Source organism: Canis lupus, chromosome 27, assembly GCF_003254725.2.
Source record: "Canis lupus dingo isolate Sandy chromosome 27, ASM325472v2, whole genome shotgun sequence".
Lineage (NCBI taxonomy): Eukaryota > Metazoa > Chordata > Mammalia > Carnivora > Canidae > Canis > Canis lupus.
Genome location: NC_064269.1, coordinates 18,606,388 through 18,622,697, shown reverse-complemented (window position 1 = coordinate 18,622,697; position 16,310 = coordinate 18,606,388). Strand labels below are relative to the sequence as shown.

Here is a 16,310-nt window from a genome sequence, read left to right as displayed (position 1 = left end):
GGACTTCTACATCAATTAATACCAAGTTTTCTCCTACTGGTTGTTTCTTGATTAAGAGGAAAATGATCAAAAAGCAGCACAGACTAGAGATTCATCCTTCCTTCCCTCTGTATTCCAGACCAGTATGAAATGATAAATCTAGAGAAGTATATCTGCCCTGAAGACCCAAATGTTTCTATTTAGTAGGCTGCCTCAAATCCAGACTAAATGTTGAAGGTGGGTTACAGAGTATCAAACACCCTTTTTGGTTGTATATCTAAAGTCACATTCGTCACTTGGCTTTCAGGATATTAAAGCTGGTGTTTTACAATCCATTTGTCCACACTTTCTTCCCTTGGCTGATTTGAACTTGCCGATAGCACGCTTGTCCAACTGACATGTGAATGTAACTACACTGCTTTTGCCTCTAAGGATCTCTGAAATGAAACTATTGTTTTGTAATTTGTTTTCCACTGCACTGCAAACCATCTTTTCAAAGTTTCTCATTTTTCCTGATTATTTTATTTTAATCTGTGGTAGAAAATTAAATGTGAGCACATAGGAGATTAGTACTAATTTAAAACAATAAAAACCTTAAGTCATAAGTAGGATATGCTGATTTAGAATCCTTCTTTGGGGCAGCCTGGGTGGCTCAGCGGTTTAGCGCCACCTTCAGCCCAGGGTGTGATCCTGGAGACCTGGGATCGAGTCCCATGTGGGGCTCCCTGCATGGGGCCTGCTTCTCCCTCTGCCTGTGTCTCTGCCTCTCTCTCTGTGTCCCACATGAATAAATAAATAAAATCTTAAAAAAAAAAAAAAAAAAGGAACCCTTCTTTGCTTCTATCTCTTTTCCCAGAGCCTTGCATCTCTCTGAACACATCTTCCTGCCCACGGCCCAGTTAACAGTGTTGCCATGCCCTGTGTTCTCATGGGCTCCTCAGTCCCCTCCATCTGCTTTTCTGGCTCTTGGCTGTTTTTACCCTCTCTCCATCTCAGCAAGTTTGGAACTCACTCTTCCTGCTGTCTTGCTGGCCCTCCTGGAAGGGCATGGCGTGGTGCTACCAGGCACAGGTACAATGGTTACCTGTGCTTCCGAGTGTCCCCTCCCGTCCAAGGAGAACCTCCAGCAGATGCCTGGATCTTCCTCTGCAAAATCAGAGTCTTCTCACCTGACAGAAATCCTTCCCTCCAGAGACTGCAAAGCCAGCACACATCATCTTCTCTGTGAGCCCTCCTGGGTGAGAGGAGTAAGTGTGTTCACTGACCTCTCCTTCTAATATGGGCACCTGAATCTGCTGTAAGTACCTTGCGAGGCCGCCGTCTGCTTAAGACACAGATTCAGAAAGACAGCTTCATAATGAAGTAAACAACAAATTATGTTAAAAAAACATATATAAGTTCAGACTTGCTCTGTACTAATATAATTGCAATCATTCGGTTTCACCTGAGCTGATATAGAATACTGAATCAAAAAATGTAAGTGTCAAAAAAAAAATAATAGGTCTCATTGCAGGATGTCTTCATTTTCAAGCATCGCATCTTTGTAAAGGAATACATTGTCAGGAGAACAACACCAGAAACTTTTTTTTCCCCTAGCTTATTTGTTATTTAAAGTTTAGTGTTTCAAATATTGCTACATAAGAATTCAGAAAGGAAAATTCAGCAGGATATAAATCGGTATTGTATAGGATTTATGTGATTATATGTTTTTACACAGTATATTTATATGTAAAAATATATTATAAATGTGACATGTTTATACGATTTCCTAATAAAAACCAAAATTATATTCCTTTTTCCTCCTTTGTCAAACTGGGACTCATCTCAACACCAATTTAAAAGAACTAACAATGAAGGCTATAAGGCTAGCAATGAACACTAAAAAAATGCATAACTGACCCTCAGGCAGGCCTGTATGCACATGTATTCTACATAACTTATTCTATCATTTTGGATTCATGACTGACAAAAAAAAATAGCTAAGTCTAGTCTTATAAATTACCTGACATTTATATAGTACTTTCATATTACTCCAACCCAATAATACAATGTTTTGAGGCAGGTTGTTCACATACATGATCACACTGAACTCTGAACTCACACACGAAAAAGCCACAGTTCTGCAAATCTGATCTCACAGCCCCTGAGGGTCAGAACTAGTAGTTAGGCTGAGGCTCGACTCTAAAGCTTGTGGGTTTTTTTTTAATGTACTCATCGAATACATAAATAAATTTAATGTACTTAAAATCCTCTTTTCAGGGACCATCCCCACCCCTGTTCTTTAACCATGTCTTAAAATTGAGAACTCATTTTCTCCCAGATTGGAAGAATGAATTCATCTTTCCTAAGACTGTAGCCACATCTCAGTTGTCTGGTGGTCATGGAGGTGGTGACGGTTGAAGATATCAGAGAATGGGTGCATTTATTCAAGGGCTTGGAAGCCAATCAGTCAAAAACATATTTATTGTTTACTCTATGCCAGGTAAACTTCTAACTCTGGGGGAGGATGGTGAATTAGAGACCTGCTGCCAAGAGGTTTCCACTCTAATGCATGACACATGGAGAATGATTTTTTTTATTTTAAAGATTTTTAAAATTTATTTATTCGAGAAAGAGAGCGTGAGCAGGAGCATGTGAGCTGGGGGAGGGGCAGAGAGAGAGAGAGAGATCCTCAAGCAGACTCCGCACCAAGCATGGAACCCAATGTGGGGCTTGATCCCAGGACTCTGAGATCATGACTTCAGTTGAAACCAAGAGTTGGCTGCTTAACCTGTGCTACCCAGGCTCCCAGGAGAATGATTACATACACTAACATCATGTACATTTGAGCGCAAGGAGATAAAACTGGGTCATGCAGGAAGTGATGGAAGGGCAGGCCTGCTGCACCAAAGTGAAATGAAGAGGGAGTGCTGCTGTTTAAGCATCAAGCAGAATGATGAAAACACAGCTGGGAGAAGTGCAAGGGTGTTCCAAAGCTTCAGAAAACAGAACAGGTCTTGTGTTTAAGAAAGAGAAAGAAGACCACAATGCCTGAAGGGGACAAAAGGAGGAAAAGAAGTTGGAGAGGTAAGTGGAGGCCAAATCACATAGAGTTTCCCAAGCCAGACTAGCAGTTCAGATTTCATTCTAAATGTTAAAAAAAAAAAAAAAAAAAAAAGCCATTTGATGATGATCGGCTGAAGCATGCTGATTTTATTTTATTTTATTATTATTTTTTTAGCATGCTGATTTTAAATCTTAGCTTTGATATTTATTAATTATGGGATCTTAGCAAGTTATCTAATCTTTGAGCCATAACATCCTCATCTACAACATAGGGAGGATAAAATCTCCTCATATGGTGGCTGTGCAGATCTTAGGAAAATTAGAGAAATGTGATTTGGTTGCAGGTAGCACAGAAAGCTATGATCACGAGCACTGTACACAGAGATAAATTCCCCTCTCCTTCAAGCTCGCAGATTCCAAATAAAGGACACAGAAACAGAAGGAAAACAGAAAAGCAAATGATCTTGCACAGTGAAAAGAGGCAAAACATAAACATGAACCCACTTAGATCTGTCAGTATTTTGCTTTGGCTCTAAGAACTCTACTATAAAAAAAAACCCAAACCAAACAAACAACAACAACAAAAAAACAGAGCTCTACCATCTAGCCCAGGGGTCAGCAAACCAGAGCTAGTAGGCCAATTCTGTGCCAACCCCTCCCCAACCCCTCCAACCCTAGGCTCATTTAGTATAATCTGGGAACTAGTGATGGTTTGCACATTTTTAAATGTTTTTTTAAAATCCAAAGAAGAATGTTTTGTGGCACGTGAATATTATATGAAATTAAAATTTCATAAATAAACCTCTACTAGCACACAATCCAGTCTGTTACATACGTATGTCTGTGACTGCTTTAGACGATAATAATTAGCAGAGTTGAATAATCGTGACAGAGAACATACGGCTTGCAAAGACCAAAAAACTTACTATTTGGCCCTTTACAGATCTAACCTACCTGTAATTAGTCACCCTAAAGGAAAAATATAAAACAGTTCATTCTCTGATCATTCATACTTAAATAAGACATGGGTTCTATGTTTCAGAAGGAAGAAAGGCTTGCCTGATATCATTTCCATGCCAAATTTTCAAAATTAACAACTGGTAGTGACATTTATATGGAAGTAATGCTTACCTTCACTAATGCTTCCCCATCCAGTCACAGCACAGATCTCAGAGGAAAAGAGCAGCTCCATGCTTTGTGGGAGACACACTGGCCTCACAGCGGAGTTGAACCCCCGAGGAGAACTCAGTTGTATCAGGGCGATGTCAGAGGCACAGCTCTGCCTATCAAAGTCTTCATGTACCATGATGTGTTTTGCCCTTCTCACCTGGATCAGTGGCGAGCAAGTGAATTAAAAGCTAAAGCCAATGAGTCAAACTACTTCCTTGCATAATAGTCCAAAATAAACCTTAAGTCTCTACATTTCCATATGTTGGCAATGAAGGGGACTCCGTGCTGAATTTAAAAGGGCTGAATTTAAAACAATCTCTGTTTATAATTTGCAGGAGGCCATGATCCACGTCCTGAGGACTGACAGTTCTGGAGAAACCAGGCTATGTGGACCTGGGTATACAGACCTGAACTTGTACTTCCTGACCTACCGCACTTAATTATCTGATTAAACTCTGATCTCAGACTGAATCTTTAAATGTTGGTATAAATAGTAAGTATAAAGGGACATTAGGAGATGAAATACTAATTATATAATTTAGCTAAAGGTATTCCCCAGCATGTGATGACACTTAGAATACAAGCAGAATTGTCCTTAAAAACATTTCTCACCTGCTCAGTTGGTTCCTTCAGGGTTCTATCATGGTCCCCAGCAACAATGGTCCAGAAGAGTGGATTATTTTTCCTGGAGAAAGAACAATGACAAAAGTTTGACATGAAGAGACATTTTTCACCATTTGATCTAACCCCATGTGGCTCTACCAACATGCACTAAGTTTAGTTCAGCCAGATGTCCCAAACACTCCCCTGTCTGGTGCCTTTGTGTGATCTCCTTGCTGGGAAGGTACACCACATATACTAATCTATCTAAAGATTTCCTAATTATGTATTGCCCCCTTCTTTTGGCCAAAAGATCCTTCTTTTGGATCCCCTACCAAATATCACCAAAGACTAGTTTTAAGTTAAGAAGACACTGAAGGGGGCACTTGGTGGGATGAGCACTGGGTGTTATGCTATATGTTGGCAAATTGAACTCCATTAAAAAATTTTTTAAAAAAGAAGGAAAAAAGAAAAAGTACAGTTTAATTTCACAGTAATGTTAAGAATACATGAAAAAAAAGGGGTGCCTGGGTGGCTCAGTCAACTAGTAGCTGACTTCAGCTCAGGTCATGATCTCAAGGTCTTGGGATCGAGCCCCACATCAGGGTCCCAGCTCAGTAGAGAGACTGCTTATCTCTCTCCCTCTGCCCCTACCCATGCTCATGCTTACTCTCTCTCTCAAATAAATAAATAAAATCTTTTTTTTTTTTAAAGAATACATGAAAAAAACCCTACATTCATAATGAAGTAGCTTCTGGCCTATGTTTTACAGTTAAAAGTATCCAAACATTGTCTTATGGAATACATCTCAAATTGTATCATCTTTTATCAAATCACCAGAATCAATGGAACAGAGGTTTAAAAAGAGTGTCAGCTCACAAAACAGGTAAGACTCACCTATGGTGATACTTCTGAATATATGAGACATAAAGGACTGCTGGGTGTTGGCACTATTTTGTTTTGTGATGTGGGCACTAGTTCTTTGGGTGTTCCCTGTGTGCATCCTCTAACTATACATCTAAAATCTGCACACACTCAGGGATCCCTGGGTGGCTCAGAGGTTTAGCACTTGCCTTCAGCCCAGGGTGTGATCCTGGAGTCCCAGGATCGAGTCCCATATCAGGCTCCCTACATGGAGCCTGCTTCTCCTTCTGCTTCTGTCTCTGCCTGTCTCTCTCTCTCTCTCTCTCTCTCTGTGTGTCTCTCATGAATAAATAAATAAAATCTTTTTTAAAAATTTGCACACTCTTGACATATTTCAAAAGGATGTTAAAAAAAAAAAAGCCTGAAATCAACATCCATTTATGTGCCACATCAAGATTTCCAGCTGAAGCAATATCTAAGGAGAGTCCCTCAACTGTCATAAATATTCTCTCACTTCAGCTTGGAGATTCCTTAACTTTTTCAAAACTGTTTCCTTAGGAAAAGTAAAGCTACTGAAATTATTTTTCAGTGCACTATATTCATAGGAGAAGTTTCTTAACACACATAGGCATCTTCTTTCTAGTCATAACCATGCTCATTTCAATTCTTTGCGTGAGGAGTCTGACTTATTCATGTGTTTCAATGTGCCTTTATTAAGGAAGCCTACTCAGGTAAAGTGCTTGGCAAGTACCTTGCAGATGGTAATGATTCCATAATGGTAGCCATTATTGCTGTTATTATCTGCTATGCACTCTAACAGAAGGATTAAACTTTATTTTCAAAGTCACCCTCTAAATTATTACTTGGTAGGAAGGAAACTTATTTCTTAAGGCCACTCTACTTCTCTGTGTAGAGGATGGTGTGCACAATAAGATGAAATAATAAAAATCACGGTATAGTTGATAATAGAGATCACAATTTCTAGTGAAGTCTTATGTAGACAGTCAGCAAATATCCTTTAATTTGGCAGAAAATACTGTGTAAAAAGCATGTGACAGAGCAACATACATGTGATGAGGCAACAAAGCCTGAGTTTTTTCAACAGTGGGATAATAGCTCAAAGTGGCAATTTATAGTTTTCCCCATACTCTCTTGCCCCTTGTTCATAACCAAGTTCCATTCCTTGTATCCTTAGGGTCTTATCCCCCATCCAACAATGGGACATGTGCCACTTCTGCTTTGGGAGAAAAAAAGAATCACTGCTCAATTACAGACAAAAAAAGTGGCTGAAATTGAAAAAAATTAGGTTTGGGATAGAAAGATTCTAATGTATAATTGCAAAGTGAATTTAGTCCCCCGAAGTAAGTTAAAAATCCCAAATGAGCACAGAGATCTGTGTGGACTCAGCAAAAGAAGAACACCAATTTTCCCTAAGTGTGGAACATTACCTGGGAACTTATTGCAAACACGAATCCTCAGGCCCCAGATAAGACTTACAGATTCAGAACCCTTCCAGGTGATTCTGGCATATGTTACGTTTGAAAACTAGTATTAAGGGCAGCCAGTTCCAGGCAAGCCATGGAAGGTGGCACAGTGTTGAACACCATCAGCGTGCTACCCAACCATGTCAGCTAGCCTGGCATCTGGGGACCTTCAGCAAAAAGAGGTCTCTCTCTGCTCCCAGACTTGGCATATCTCCCCAGCTGGCATATGCCACTTGTCAAACTTCCCTTCTCAATGGCTTTGGCTATGTAGAAGCCCCTTTCAAAGGGGGATGGAACCCTGGACGTCTACTAGGTCAACGAAGAAGAGGCCAAGAGAAACAAGTCCATGGAGGAATCAGCTGCTGAGTTCCCACAAAGGCAGGGCATGAGTGGCACACTGCTTTTGTTACTCCAGCCTATCAAACACATCTGGCATAAAGAGTCATACACTACAAGGAAGAGTTCCAAAAAAAACCATTTTTCTAGTGAAAGAAGTTAGGCAACCACGAAAAGTAAAGAGAAAATGAGGCACACAGATATTTTCTGTATTGCTATAAATAGAAAGCATTATGTTTTGTGCAAAAAATCATGAAATAATATATATGGTATATACAAATACTATAAAATATATGTCTGTGTGCCTAAATGTTAGTGGAAAATCAGTAATTAAAACATTCTTTAAAAAAAAAAAACATTCTTAATACTCATCACTTCTAAAGAGGAAGGCTGGATTCACGAAATGGAAAGCGTAGTTTAGATTCTTGATAACTTTATTTAACTGCCTTTTCCCATAAGTAATAAGATTATAAAAGTCTTTTTAAAAAATCAAGAAATCACTGATGAAATTTCAAGCAAATTCCTTTTGTGGTCAACTTAAATGGTTCACAAACATTTACAGCTGATTGTGTTTATTAATCTTAACTGACTCATCAAGTTGAATATCCACCTTATGAAGAATGGTTTTGCTATGGTCTGAATCTTTTTTTTTTTTTAAGATTTTATTAATGTATTCATGAGACACAAAGAGAGAGGCAGAGACACAGGCAGAGGGGGAATCAGGCTCCATGCAGCAACCCGATGTGGGACTTGATCCCAGAATTCCAGGATCATGCCCTGAGCCGAAGGCAGATACTCAACCACTGAGCCACCCAGGTATTCCACCCGCCTTTTTTTTTTTTTTTTTTTTTACTTCATGAGAGACAGAGAGAGAGGCAGAGACATAGGCAGAGGGAGAAGCAGGCTCCCTGTGGGAAGTTGATCAGGACTCGATCCCAGGACCTGGGATCACGACCTGAGCTCAACCACTGAGCCACCCAGGTGCCCCACTATGATCTATATCCAGCCACAGGGTCTTGAATCACATAAATTCAAGAATAGACTATGCTATTTGACAAGGGAATCTGCCAAAACTTCCGTGCTTCAAGCTTCAATACTAATATTTGTCTTCTCCAACACATTAATTTTTACTAATTAATCAGCTATGGTCGAGGCTTCTTTTCCATGGTACATAAACATGAATTCTGATAGAATCACTATAAAATTGGCATCTCCAAGGGAGGAAGGCCTAGAATAAATGATGTGGTATTTGAGTTAGAAACATTCACATAAAGTCACGTTTAACTTAATGTAGGTACAGAAAGAAAGCTTTGTTTATAAAATGGGCTTGTGTGCATGGCTATATTTTCTAGCTCTGTCCACTGAGAGAACCTAGCATGATAAAACCCTAGTAGCAACTGGTACACCTGCCACTTAGATCTTAATTTCTTATACCATTCTCCCATAAAATAAACCAGGGCTCACTGGAGAAATGACTGATTCCAGGTCTGATCAGGGAATGTGTAAGATCAACCTGGAGCATTTCATAGTGTCACAAATGGGCACACATGAAAGATAAGAGGCCACCCTGAAAAAGCGGACACTGGCCAAAGCTGGAAGAATCTAAGCAAAAGAACTTTAGTATTTTATGTAGTGTTATGCAGTGTTTTAAAATAAATACCCCTGAGTCCATACTGATTTAAACAAATTATTTAGCAAATAAATAGAGAAGAAGAGCCGTATCTCCCATACAGAAAAATTTCCAACTATTTATGTAGATACTCTCCACTCAAGGAGGTGGACCTTAATACCCAATGTCTCAAGTGCCATCTACCCTAAGTGACTTGCTTCCAAAGAGTAAGTGTGGGAAGGAGGAAAGTATGACTTTAGGATGGAGACACTTGTCAAATACTACTACAGCTGGTGCTCAAAGTTAATACCATCAGTGATAAATCATGCTGATAATGTATACTTGTGGGATGATACACTGAGAATGGCATATTACCCCTGTGGCTTTCCTCCTCCACCCTAATCCCAGTAAAACCATGAGGAAATATCAGACAAACTTCAACTGAGGAACCTTCTACAAAATAACAGATGAGTACTCCTCAAAACTGGTTAGATCATCAAGGAAAGTCTATGATACTTAGAGCCAAGAGGAGCCTTCCATGGCATGCTAAGTGTAACCTGGTATCCTGAGTGGCAGAGGGAACAATGATCACAAACACCCTGGGACAGGAGCAAGTGGAGTATGTGTTTGAGCAAGGGGGCTGACCCACTGTGAGCAAGCAGGGCAGTGGTCAAGTTGGAGTCAGATAGACAGGAAGTGGTTCTTGGTCATGACTGTACATTGGAATCATCTGAGGAGTTAAAAAAAAAAATCAGCATCCAGAACTCACCAACAGGTGACTGATTTAGGTAGTCTGGACTGCACATGAATGAATTACAGTTACACATAGTCATATGGTTTATCTATATATCATGAGGGTGAGAGCACGTCACAGAAAAAATTATAACTACAATTTTTTATGTTATCAAAATCAAGAAAAATCAAACAATATACAAGTTTTAGGGATTCACAGATAATTAAAATAAAGAAAGGAAAGATATCATAAATACAAAATCTAGCCTAGATACAATGTCTACCTTATGGCAAGGACATTGAAGGGTCTTAAGAAGCGTAAAGACCCTTCCCTAAACTGAATGGCAGGGATATACACACACATTTAATATTCTTTAGACCACATATATATTTTGTGCATTTTCATATCATGACATAATTCATAAATTGAAAACATTTCAAAATATTCAAACATAATTTGAAACATCTTTAGTGAACTAAAAATTTTAGTTCACTAGTGACTAAAGGTGGTAGAGTATCCTATTGTGCTCTCCACAGTTTTCAACCATTTTTTAAGAAAGACAACACGAAATCCAGAGGAAGTTGCACTGCATCTGGAATTACTGACAAACAGAACGATCAATTTTTAGCTTAAAGATGAAATTAAAGGACAATTTCACATGTAGGAAATACTATATGTGGAAGAAGAAACAGATTCACTTCTTGTTTTCTGGAACTCCAGTAAACTTAGAACAATAGATTTCTGCTACAGAGAAGCAGACTTGTTTGTTTAGAGATTTTATTTATTTATTCATGAGATACACAGAGAGAGAGAGGCAGAGGGAGAACCAGGCTCCCCTTGGGGAGCCCGATGTGAGACTCAATCCCGAGATTCCAGGACCACACCTTGAGCCAAGGCAGACACTCAACTGCTGAGCCACCCAGGCATCCCCAGAGAAGCAGACTTGAGCTCAATAAAATAATCAGAGATTGCCATAAATGGGATGAGCAATTTCAAGGTTTGATGAACATTTCGCACACTGACATTGTTTAAATAGAGGTTAGATTGCTATGTAGAAAATTACTGAAAGATTCTTCCTTTGGAATTAGTCTGGATGACTTCACTAGTTAGACAATTATATACTTATGTCCTAGGCACAGTCTATAAATATAAGTGCTAAACACTTTATTAAAACATCATCCATTTTACTCACGATTGCACACAGTGGGCTGCTGTCAGAATCCAAGTGGGACTGAGGATGGCCCCTCTACACTGGTGACTACCTAGGAACCTCACACCCACTTGCCATGGCCAGCAGTGGGGACAGGCTTCTTCCCCATTTATAATTCTTCCGGAAAGCCACTGGAAACTAACTGGAGGGATGCCACAGATGCCTATAGCAAAGAAGATAAAATTAATGACCGATCCATCTGAAATTATAAAGAACACATGTATTCGATGGGATGACCACTGGGTGTTATACTACATGTTGACAAATTGAATTTAAATTTTTAAAAATGTTAAAAAAAAAAAAAAAGAAGAAGAAGAACACATGCCTCCCCCAATGGCTTGCAATAGCCAACAGTAGTAATTCAAAAATACCAGATGAGCTTTATAAAGATATCAACTCCCAAGACCCCACTTCTGAGGAATCTGTTTTTAAAAGCTTGCCCAGGAGTGTCTGGGTGGCCCAGTGGTTGAGCATCTGCCTTTGGCTCAGGTCATGATCCCGGGTCCTGAGATCAAGTCCCGCATAGGGCTCCCTGTGGGGAGCCTGCCTGTGTCTCTGTCTGTGTCTCTGCCTCTCTCCGTGTGTCTCTCAGGAATAAATAAATAAAACCTTGGGGGAAAAAATAAGCTTGCATAGATGACGCAATTGTTTAGCTGAAGCACTTTTTTTTTTCAAGATTTTATTTATTTATTTCTGAGAGACACACGGAGAGAGGCAGAGACACAGGCAGAGGGGAAGCAGACTCCCCACAGGGAGCCTGATAAGAGACTTGATCCCAGGACCCGGGACCATGACCTGAGCCAAAGGCAGATGCTCAGCCACTGAGCCACCCAGGTGCCCCAGCAATTGAGTTTTTAATTATTGGTCTATAGAATAATACTTATCCATTTAATAAATATTTTAGTGCCTGATATTGCCACACACTGTTCTAGATATCGGTGATTATCAGTGAACAGAACAGACAAAAATCTTGGCCCTCATGGAACTTATATTCTAGTAGGAAATTTTTGCTAGTTAACAGAGCATGCAAGGTTCTTCATTATATATCTTTGTTTCCTCTCTCTTATGGTATGAAACCATTTACCATCTTCAAACATGCCAAATGCACTCAGACATCCTAATGTCTTTCTCTTGTGTGTATTATCACTGGACTTAGCTCACTGTTCTTTTCTCCATGGAGACTGGCTTCCCCATAAGAGGCAGACATTTTCTCCTATTAAAACTCCCTGTACCACTTTCTACTACAGCCCATCAGCTAGACCATATTCAATACATGGATATAGAACAATGAAAGATCATAGTTTTGACCAGATACTTCAGATTACAAGTTAAAATTTGTGTGCTAAAGTGAAACAAAACAAAAACTTTTGTTTTCTCTTTTTGCTTGAAAATGTGTAATCATATTAAATATGGAGTCTAGGAAGATATTTTAAATATTAAGTTTCACAGGTATAGATGACGACAAAGGATTGCTCTCTGTACCCCTTTCTTCCAATCATAAAGTTTATTTCTTCTTCCCTCTATTTTGTGATTCTATACACAAACCCAAACAAGATTCTGGAAGTTTCATGGATCTAAATATAAAATTCATTCTTCTTCACTGTGGAGTTATATCAATGTAAAATGAGGCTTTTCAAGAAAGAAAGATTAAACAGATTGTAACTACATGACCATCAACTCACCATATGGAATAGCTCTTACAGGATTGATTTTGGGAAGTGATATTGATCCAACTTGCTTTAGAAAGTTTATAGAGGAAACATTTTGTTTTCAACTGAAAATATTTAAAGTAGTCTACACCCGCTGACCTTACTTGCTTACCCTGGTCAATCATAAAACCACTCTAATGTCAATTTCACTAATACTATCTTTCCAATGCTAAATGCCAAGTTCCATAGATGTGATTTATTATATATTTTTCAATATTCCTCATGTATCTGACTCTTAAGGATTTTTTCCTTCCTTGGCTTCATGAAATCACTCTGTTGATCTTCCTGATACATCATCTATGGCCATCTCTTCTCAATTTCAGTCTTTTTTCTAAGATCCTATCCTTCAGCCTGAAAAATATTCTACAAGATGCTGTTTATAAACTTATTACTATTCATTTGTATATATAGGGCTTCCACATTTCTCTCTTTAAGTCTCTTTTCTGAATTCTAGAACTAAGATTGCTAGATCTCTACATCTGGATCTCCCACAAGCTCATAAAACCCCACTTGTCTCAAATGGAGCCAAATGATTTCAACAATGAAGATGGTCTTGTCATGCTTCTCGGTATCATTTAGTGGCTCTACCATCATTTTCTACTCACACAAGCATCCAAAAATCATGTTGGAATTTTTCTCCTTCATATATTACCTTTGCCAGAATATATCTGATTAGGGAATAGATCTAAAATAAATTCTCACAATGACTTCTTTACTACACTCCCTGCATGGAAATTTACCCCTAATCTCTATATTCCACATTACTACCAAGGTTTGAATCACGGCTCCACCTCTTAGCAGCCTTGCATCTTTGAGAAATGCTACTCAATCTCTCGTCCCTTATCTGTGAAAAGGAGAGCAATATATAAACCTCTTACATTTGTAAGGAGGAATAAATGTCATAATGCATGAGAAATGTATAGCTGATACCTGGTACAGAGCAAGTAATCGATAAATATTAGCTAGCTATCCTAGCACTCTGGTACAGAAAATTGAATGCCCTGAATCCATCATGATCTAACAGTTGCCTTTTTCATTCCCTCCAAAACTTGAACAATGTTGAATTATTTTCAGCTTTTTGTACATCAACCATTCTCTTCCACAGTAGGGTCTTTGCAGGTGATATTCCTTTTGTCTAAGTAAGGTTGCTTTGTTTTCTAGAATGACTAGAAAACTATTAGTCCTTCAAAACCCTGAAACATCCCAAAACAGTCAATCTCATTTCTGAATTACATTCTCTCATCTAAATTATCTACTTTCCATATAGGGTGTGTAGAGTCTTTTTTGATCATTTAGTGGATGTAGCTTCTTGGCATCACCTGAGGTTCTTGTGAAAGCACAGATTCCTGGGTCCCATCAGGGTGGGGTGAAGGAATCTGAATTTTTTTTTATTTTGCCATCAAGGTGATTCAAGCACCCTAATTTCAGGTACACATGGCTAAGTGATCTTCTGTATAACTATTTCACAAGCAAAAATCACTACTGTGCAAGTGCTTATACACACATGAGAGCAAAAAGGTGAATCCAGCCTCGAAGCCCTGAAAGTTATTATCACCATCACTTTTAAAATGAATCACCCAGCATGTTACTAGGACTGAATATTGGAGTAGGGTTCAAGATTCCACAGAGTTTAGCCATGAAAGTTTTAGGGAAGTTTGATTTACAGTTATACGTTTTTAAAAAAATCAGAAAACAGAGGTAAAACACTATCTGTTTAATTTTTTTTCCAACAATTCTAGTTTTCTTCAACTTTGGTTTGTAGGCACACTTTTCCATTTCATGTGGCAATTAAACTAGTTTCAAGATACTACGTATTGTAATTTTATCGCACACAAGAACACCCTACGATAGGAAAAAGAATCTGAGCTTTAGTATGCATAGAAACTTCAATGATTAATACACGCAATGAGAAGAGGCGAGTTAAAGAAAATCCCAAACTTGGTATTCCTCCTTCCAAAGAGAACAAGGCTATATTTTATGTGAATAAGGAACACCCAAAATCTGCTTCACCTAAAGCCTACCCAACACAGGTCCCATTCTGCTGGATGAGGGGATTATGCCTCCACTAACCTGCCTTGAATATCTAAACAAACATTCCCGGCCAACCTATATTCCTGGTCTTCAACCCACACTAACATTTAGCTAAGGGACAAATAGTGTGTATTAAGGAAATGAGGACACAAGTGGAAGGGATGATTTTTTAGACTTAATAAATTGGTAGGTCAAAACTGAAAGTATATTTGAAGTTTTAGTTCCAAAAATTAACTTTTGGGGCCCCTGGGTGGCTCAGTGGCTGAGCATCTGCCTTTGGCTCAGGTCATGATCCCACAGTCCTGAGATTGAACCCCACATAGGACTCCCCATGGGGAGCCTGCTTCTCCCTCTGCCTATGTCTTTGCCTCTCTGTGCATCTCATGAATAAATAAATAAAATCTTTTTTAAAAACCCAAAAAACAAAAATTAACTTTTAAGATTTAAGCAGAAATTATAGCTTTGGTTTCTTCTTTTGGTTACTTTTCTTGGACATAAAAATATCAGCAATTGAAGAAATTAACACAGAAAGGTGTCAAAAAAAAAAAGTTACCTTAAATAACTGCCAAAAACGTACTCAGTGTTACTGTGGGAAAAGTTCATCCTCCAAATATTCTGAAACATTCTCCAAATTTTGCATGTTTCTGTTAAAAACCTTACTGGCGAATCCATTATTGGCTCATGGGTTAAAGCCAAGGTTTTCTGACACATAAGTTTCCAGAATAAGAAATCCTTATTCCCCTTTGACTTTGTGGCACCACAGGAGGCCAGTCTGTGTTGTAACTGCTCTCGTGCTTTTCAAATGGAATGTTACCCACCTAACTCAGGCTCCTTTTCTGGATCACCGTAAATCATAAATACAGTTTTGGCTAAATTCAGTAATAAAACCTTCAAATTCCAACTGTACAAATTAGAAACATAACCAGAGAAGTAGTCAAGGAACAGAAGAGATAAACTTTAAAAGCTTCCCTCTGCACATGAACAGGCCCTTAGTTACCCCCTCGTATTCCACTGATAGAAGTGTAAGTAATTGCAGCCTCTTTGGAGAGCAATTTGGCAATGACCATGAGGTTTAAATGTACAAACCCTTTGACACAGAAAGTCCACCTCTGGGAATTACATACATCCACATGTGCCCCAAAACATTGACACAGGATTGTACTAGCACTGTCGGTATGGGCAAAGGCTGGAAATCCACTAAATGTCTGTTAATAGGGAATTGGCTTCAGAAATTATGGAATATCACAATATAATTTTTATGCAGTTGTTAAAACAAGCTCTGTGGACTCATTTGGAAAGATCTTTGGGATATTTTTAAATAGAAAATGCACTGTGAAGCCATATAAATATCTGCAAGTTCATAAGGGCTCAGCATTTCTCTCTAGGGATACTCGAGATACTTACGAGTGTTTGCCACCAGGAGGCAGGATGGGAGTTAGAAAAGAAGAGAGCATACTTTTTTTTTTTTTTTTTAAGATTTTATTTATTTACTCATGAGAGACACACAGAGAGAAGCAGAGACACAGGCAGAGGCAGAAGC

General features: G+C 38.8%; 1 protein-coding gene across 1 annotated transcript in view; it reads right to left on the bottom strand.

Moving 5' to 3' along the window:
• OVCH1 (ovochymase 1) overlaps window positions 1-16,310 on the bottom strand; it is a 70,833-nt gene that overhangs the window by 36,781 nt on the left and 17,742 nt on the right. The window contains 10 exon segments of the mRNA XM_049102889.1: window positions 1,149-1,300; window positions 4,156-4,351; window positions 4,807-4,879; window positions 11,013-11,193; window positions 12,042-12,064; window positions 12,491-12,518; window positions 14,220-14,316; window positions 14,318-14,376; window positions 15,592-15,620; window positions 15,622-15,671. Of these exon segments, the coding sequence (XP_048958846.1) occupies window positions 1,149-1,300; window positions 4,156-4,351; window positions 4,807-4,879; window positions 11,013-11,193; window positions 12,042-12,064; window positions 12,491-12,518; window positions 14,220-14,316; window positions 14,318-14,376; window positions 15,592-15,620; window positions 15,622-15,671 (888 nt within the window).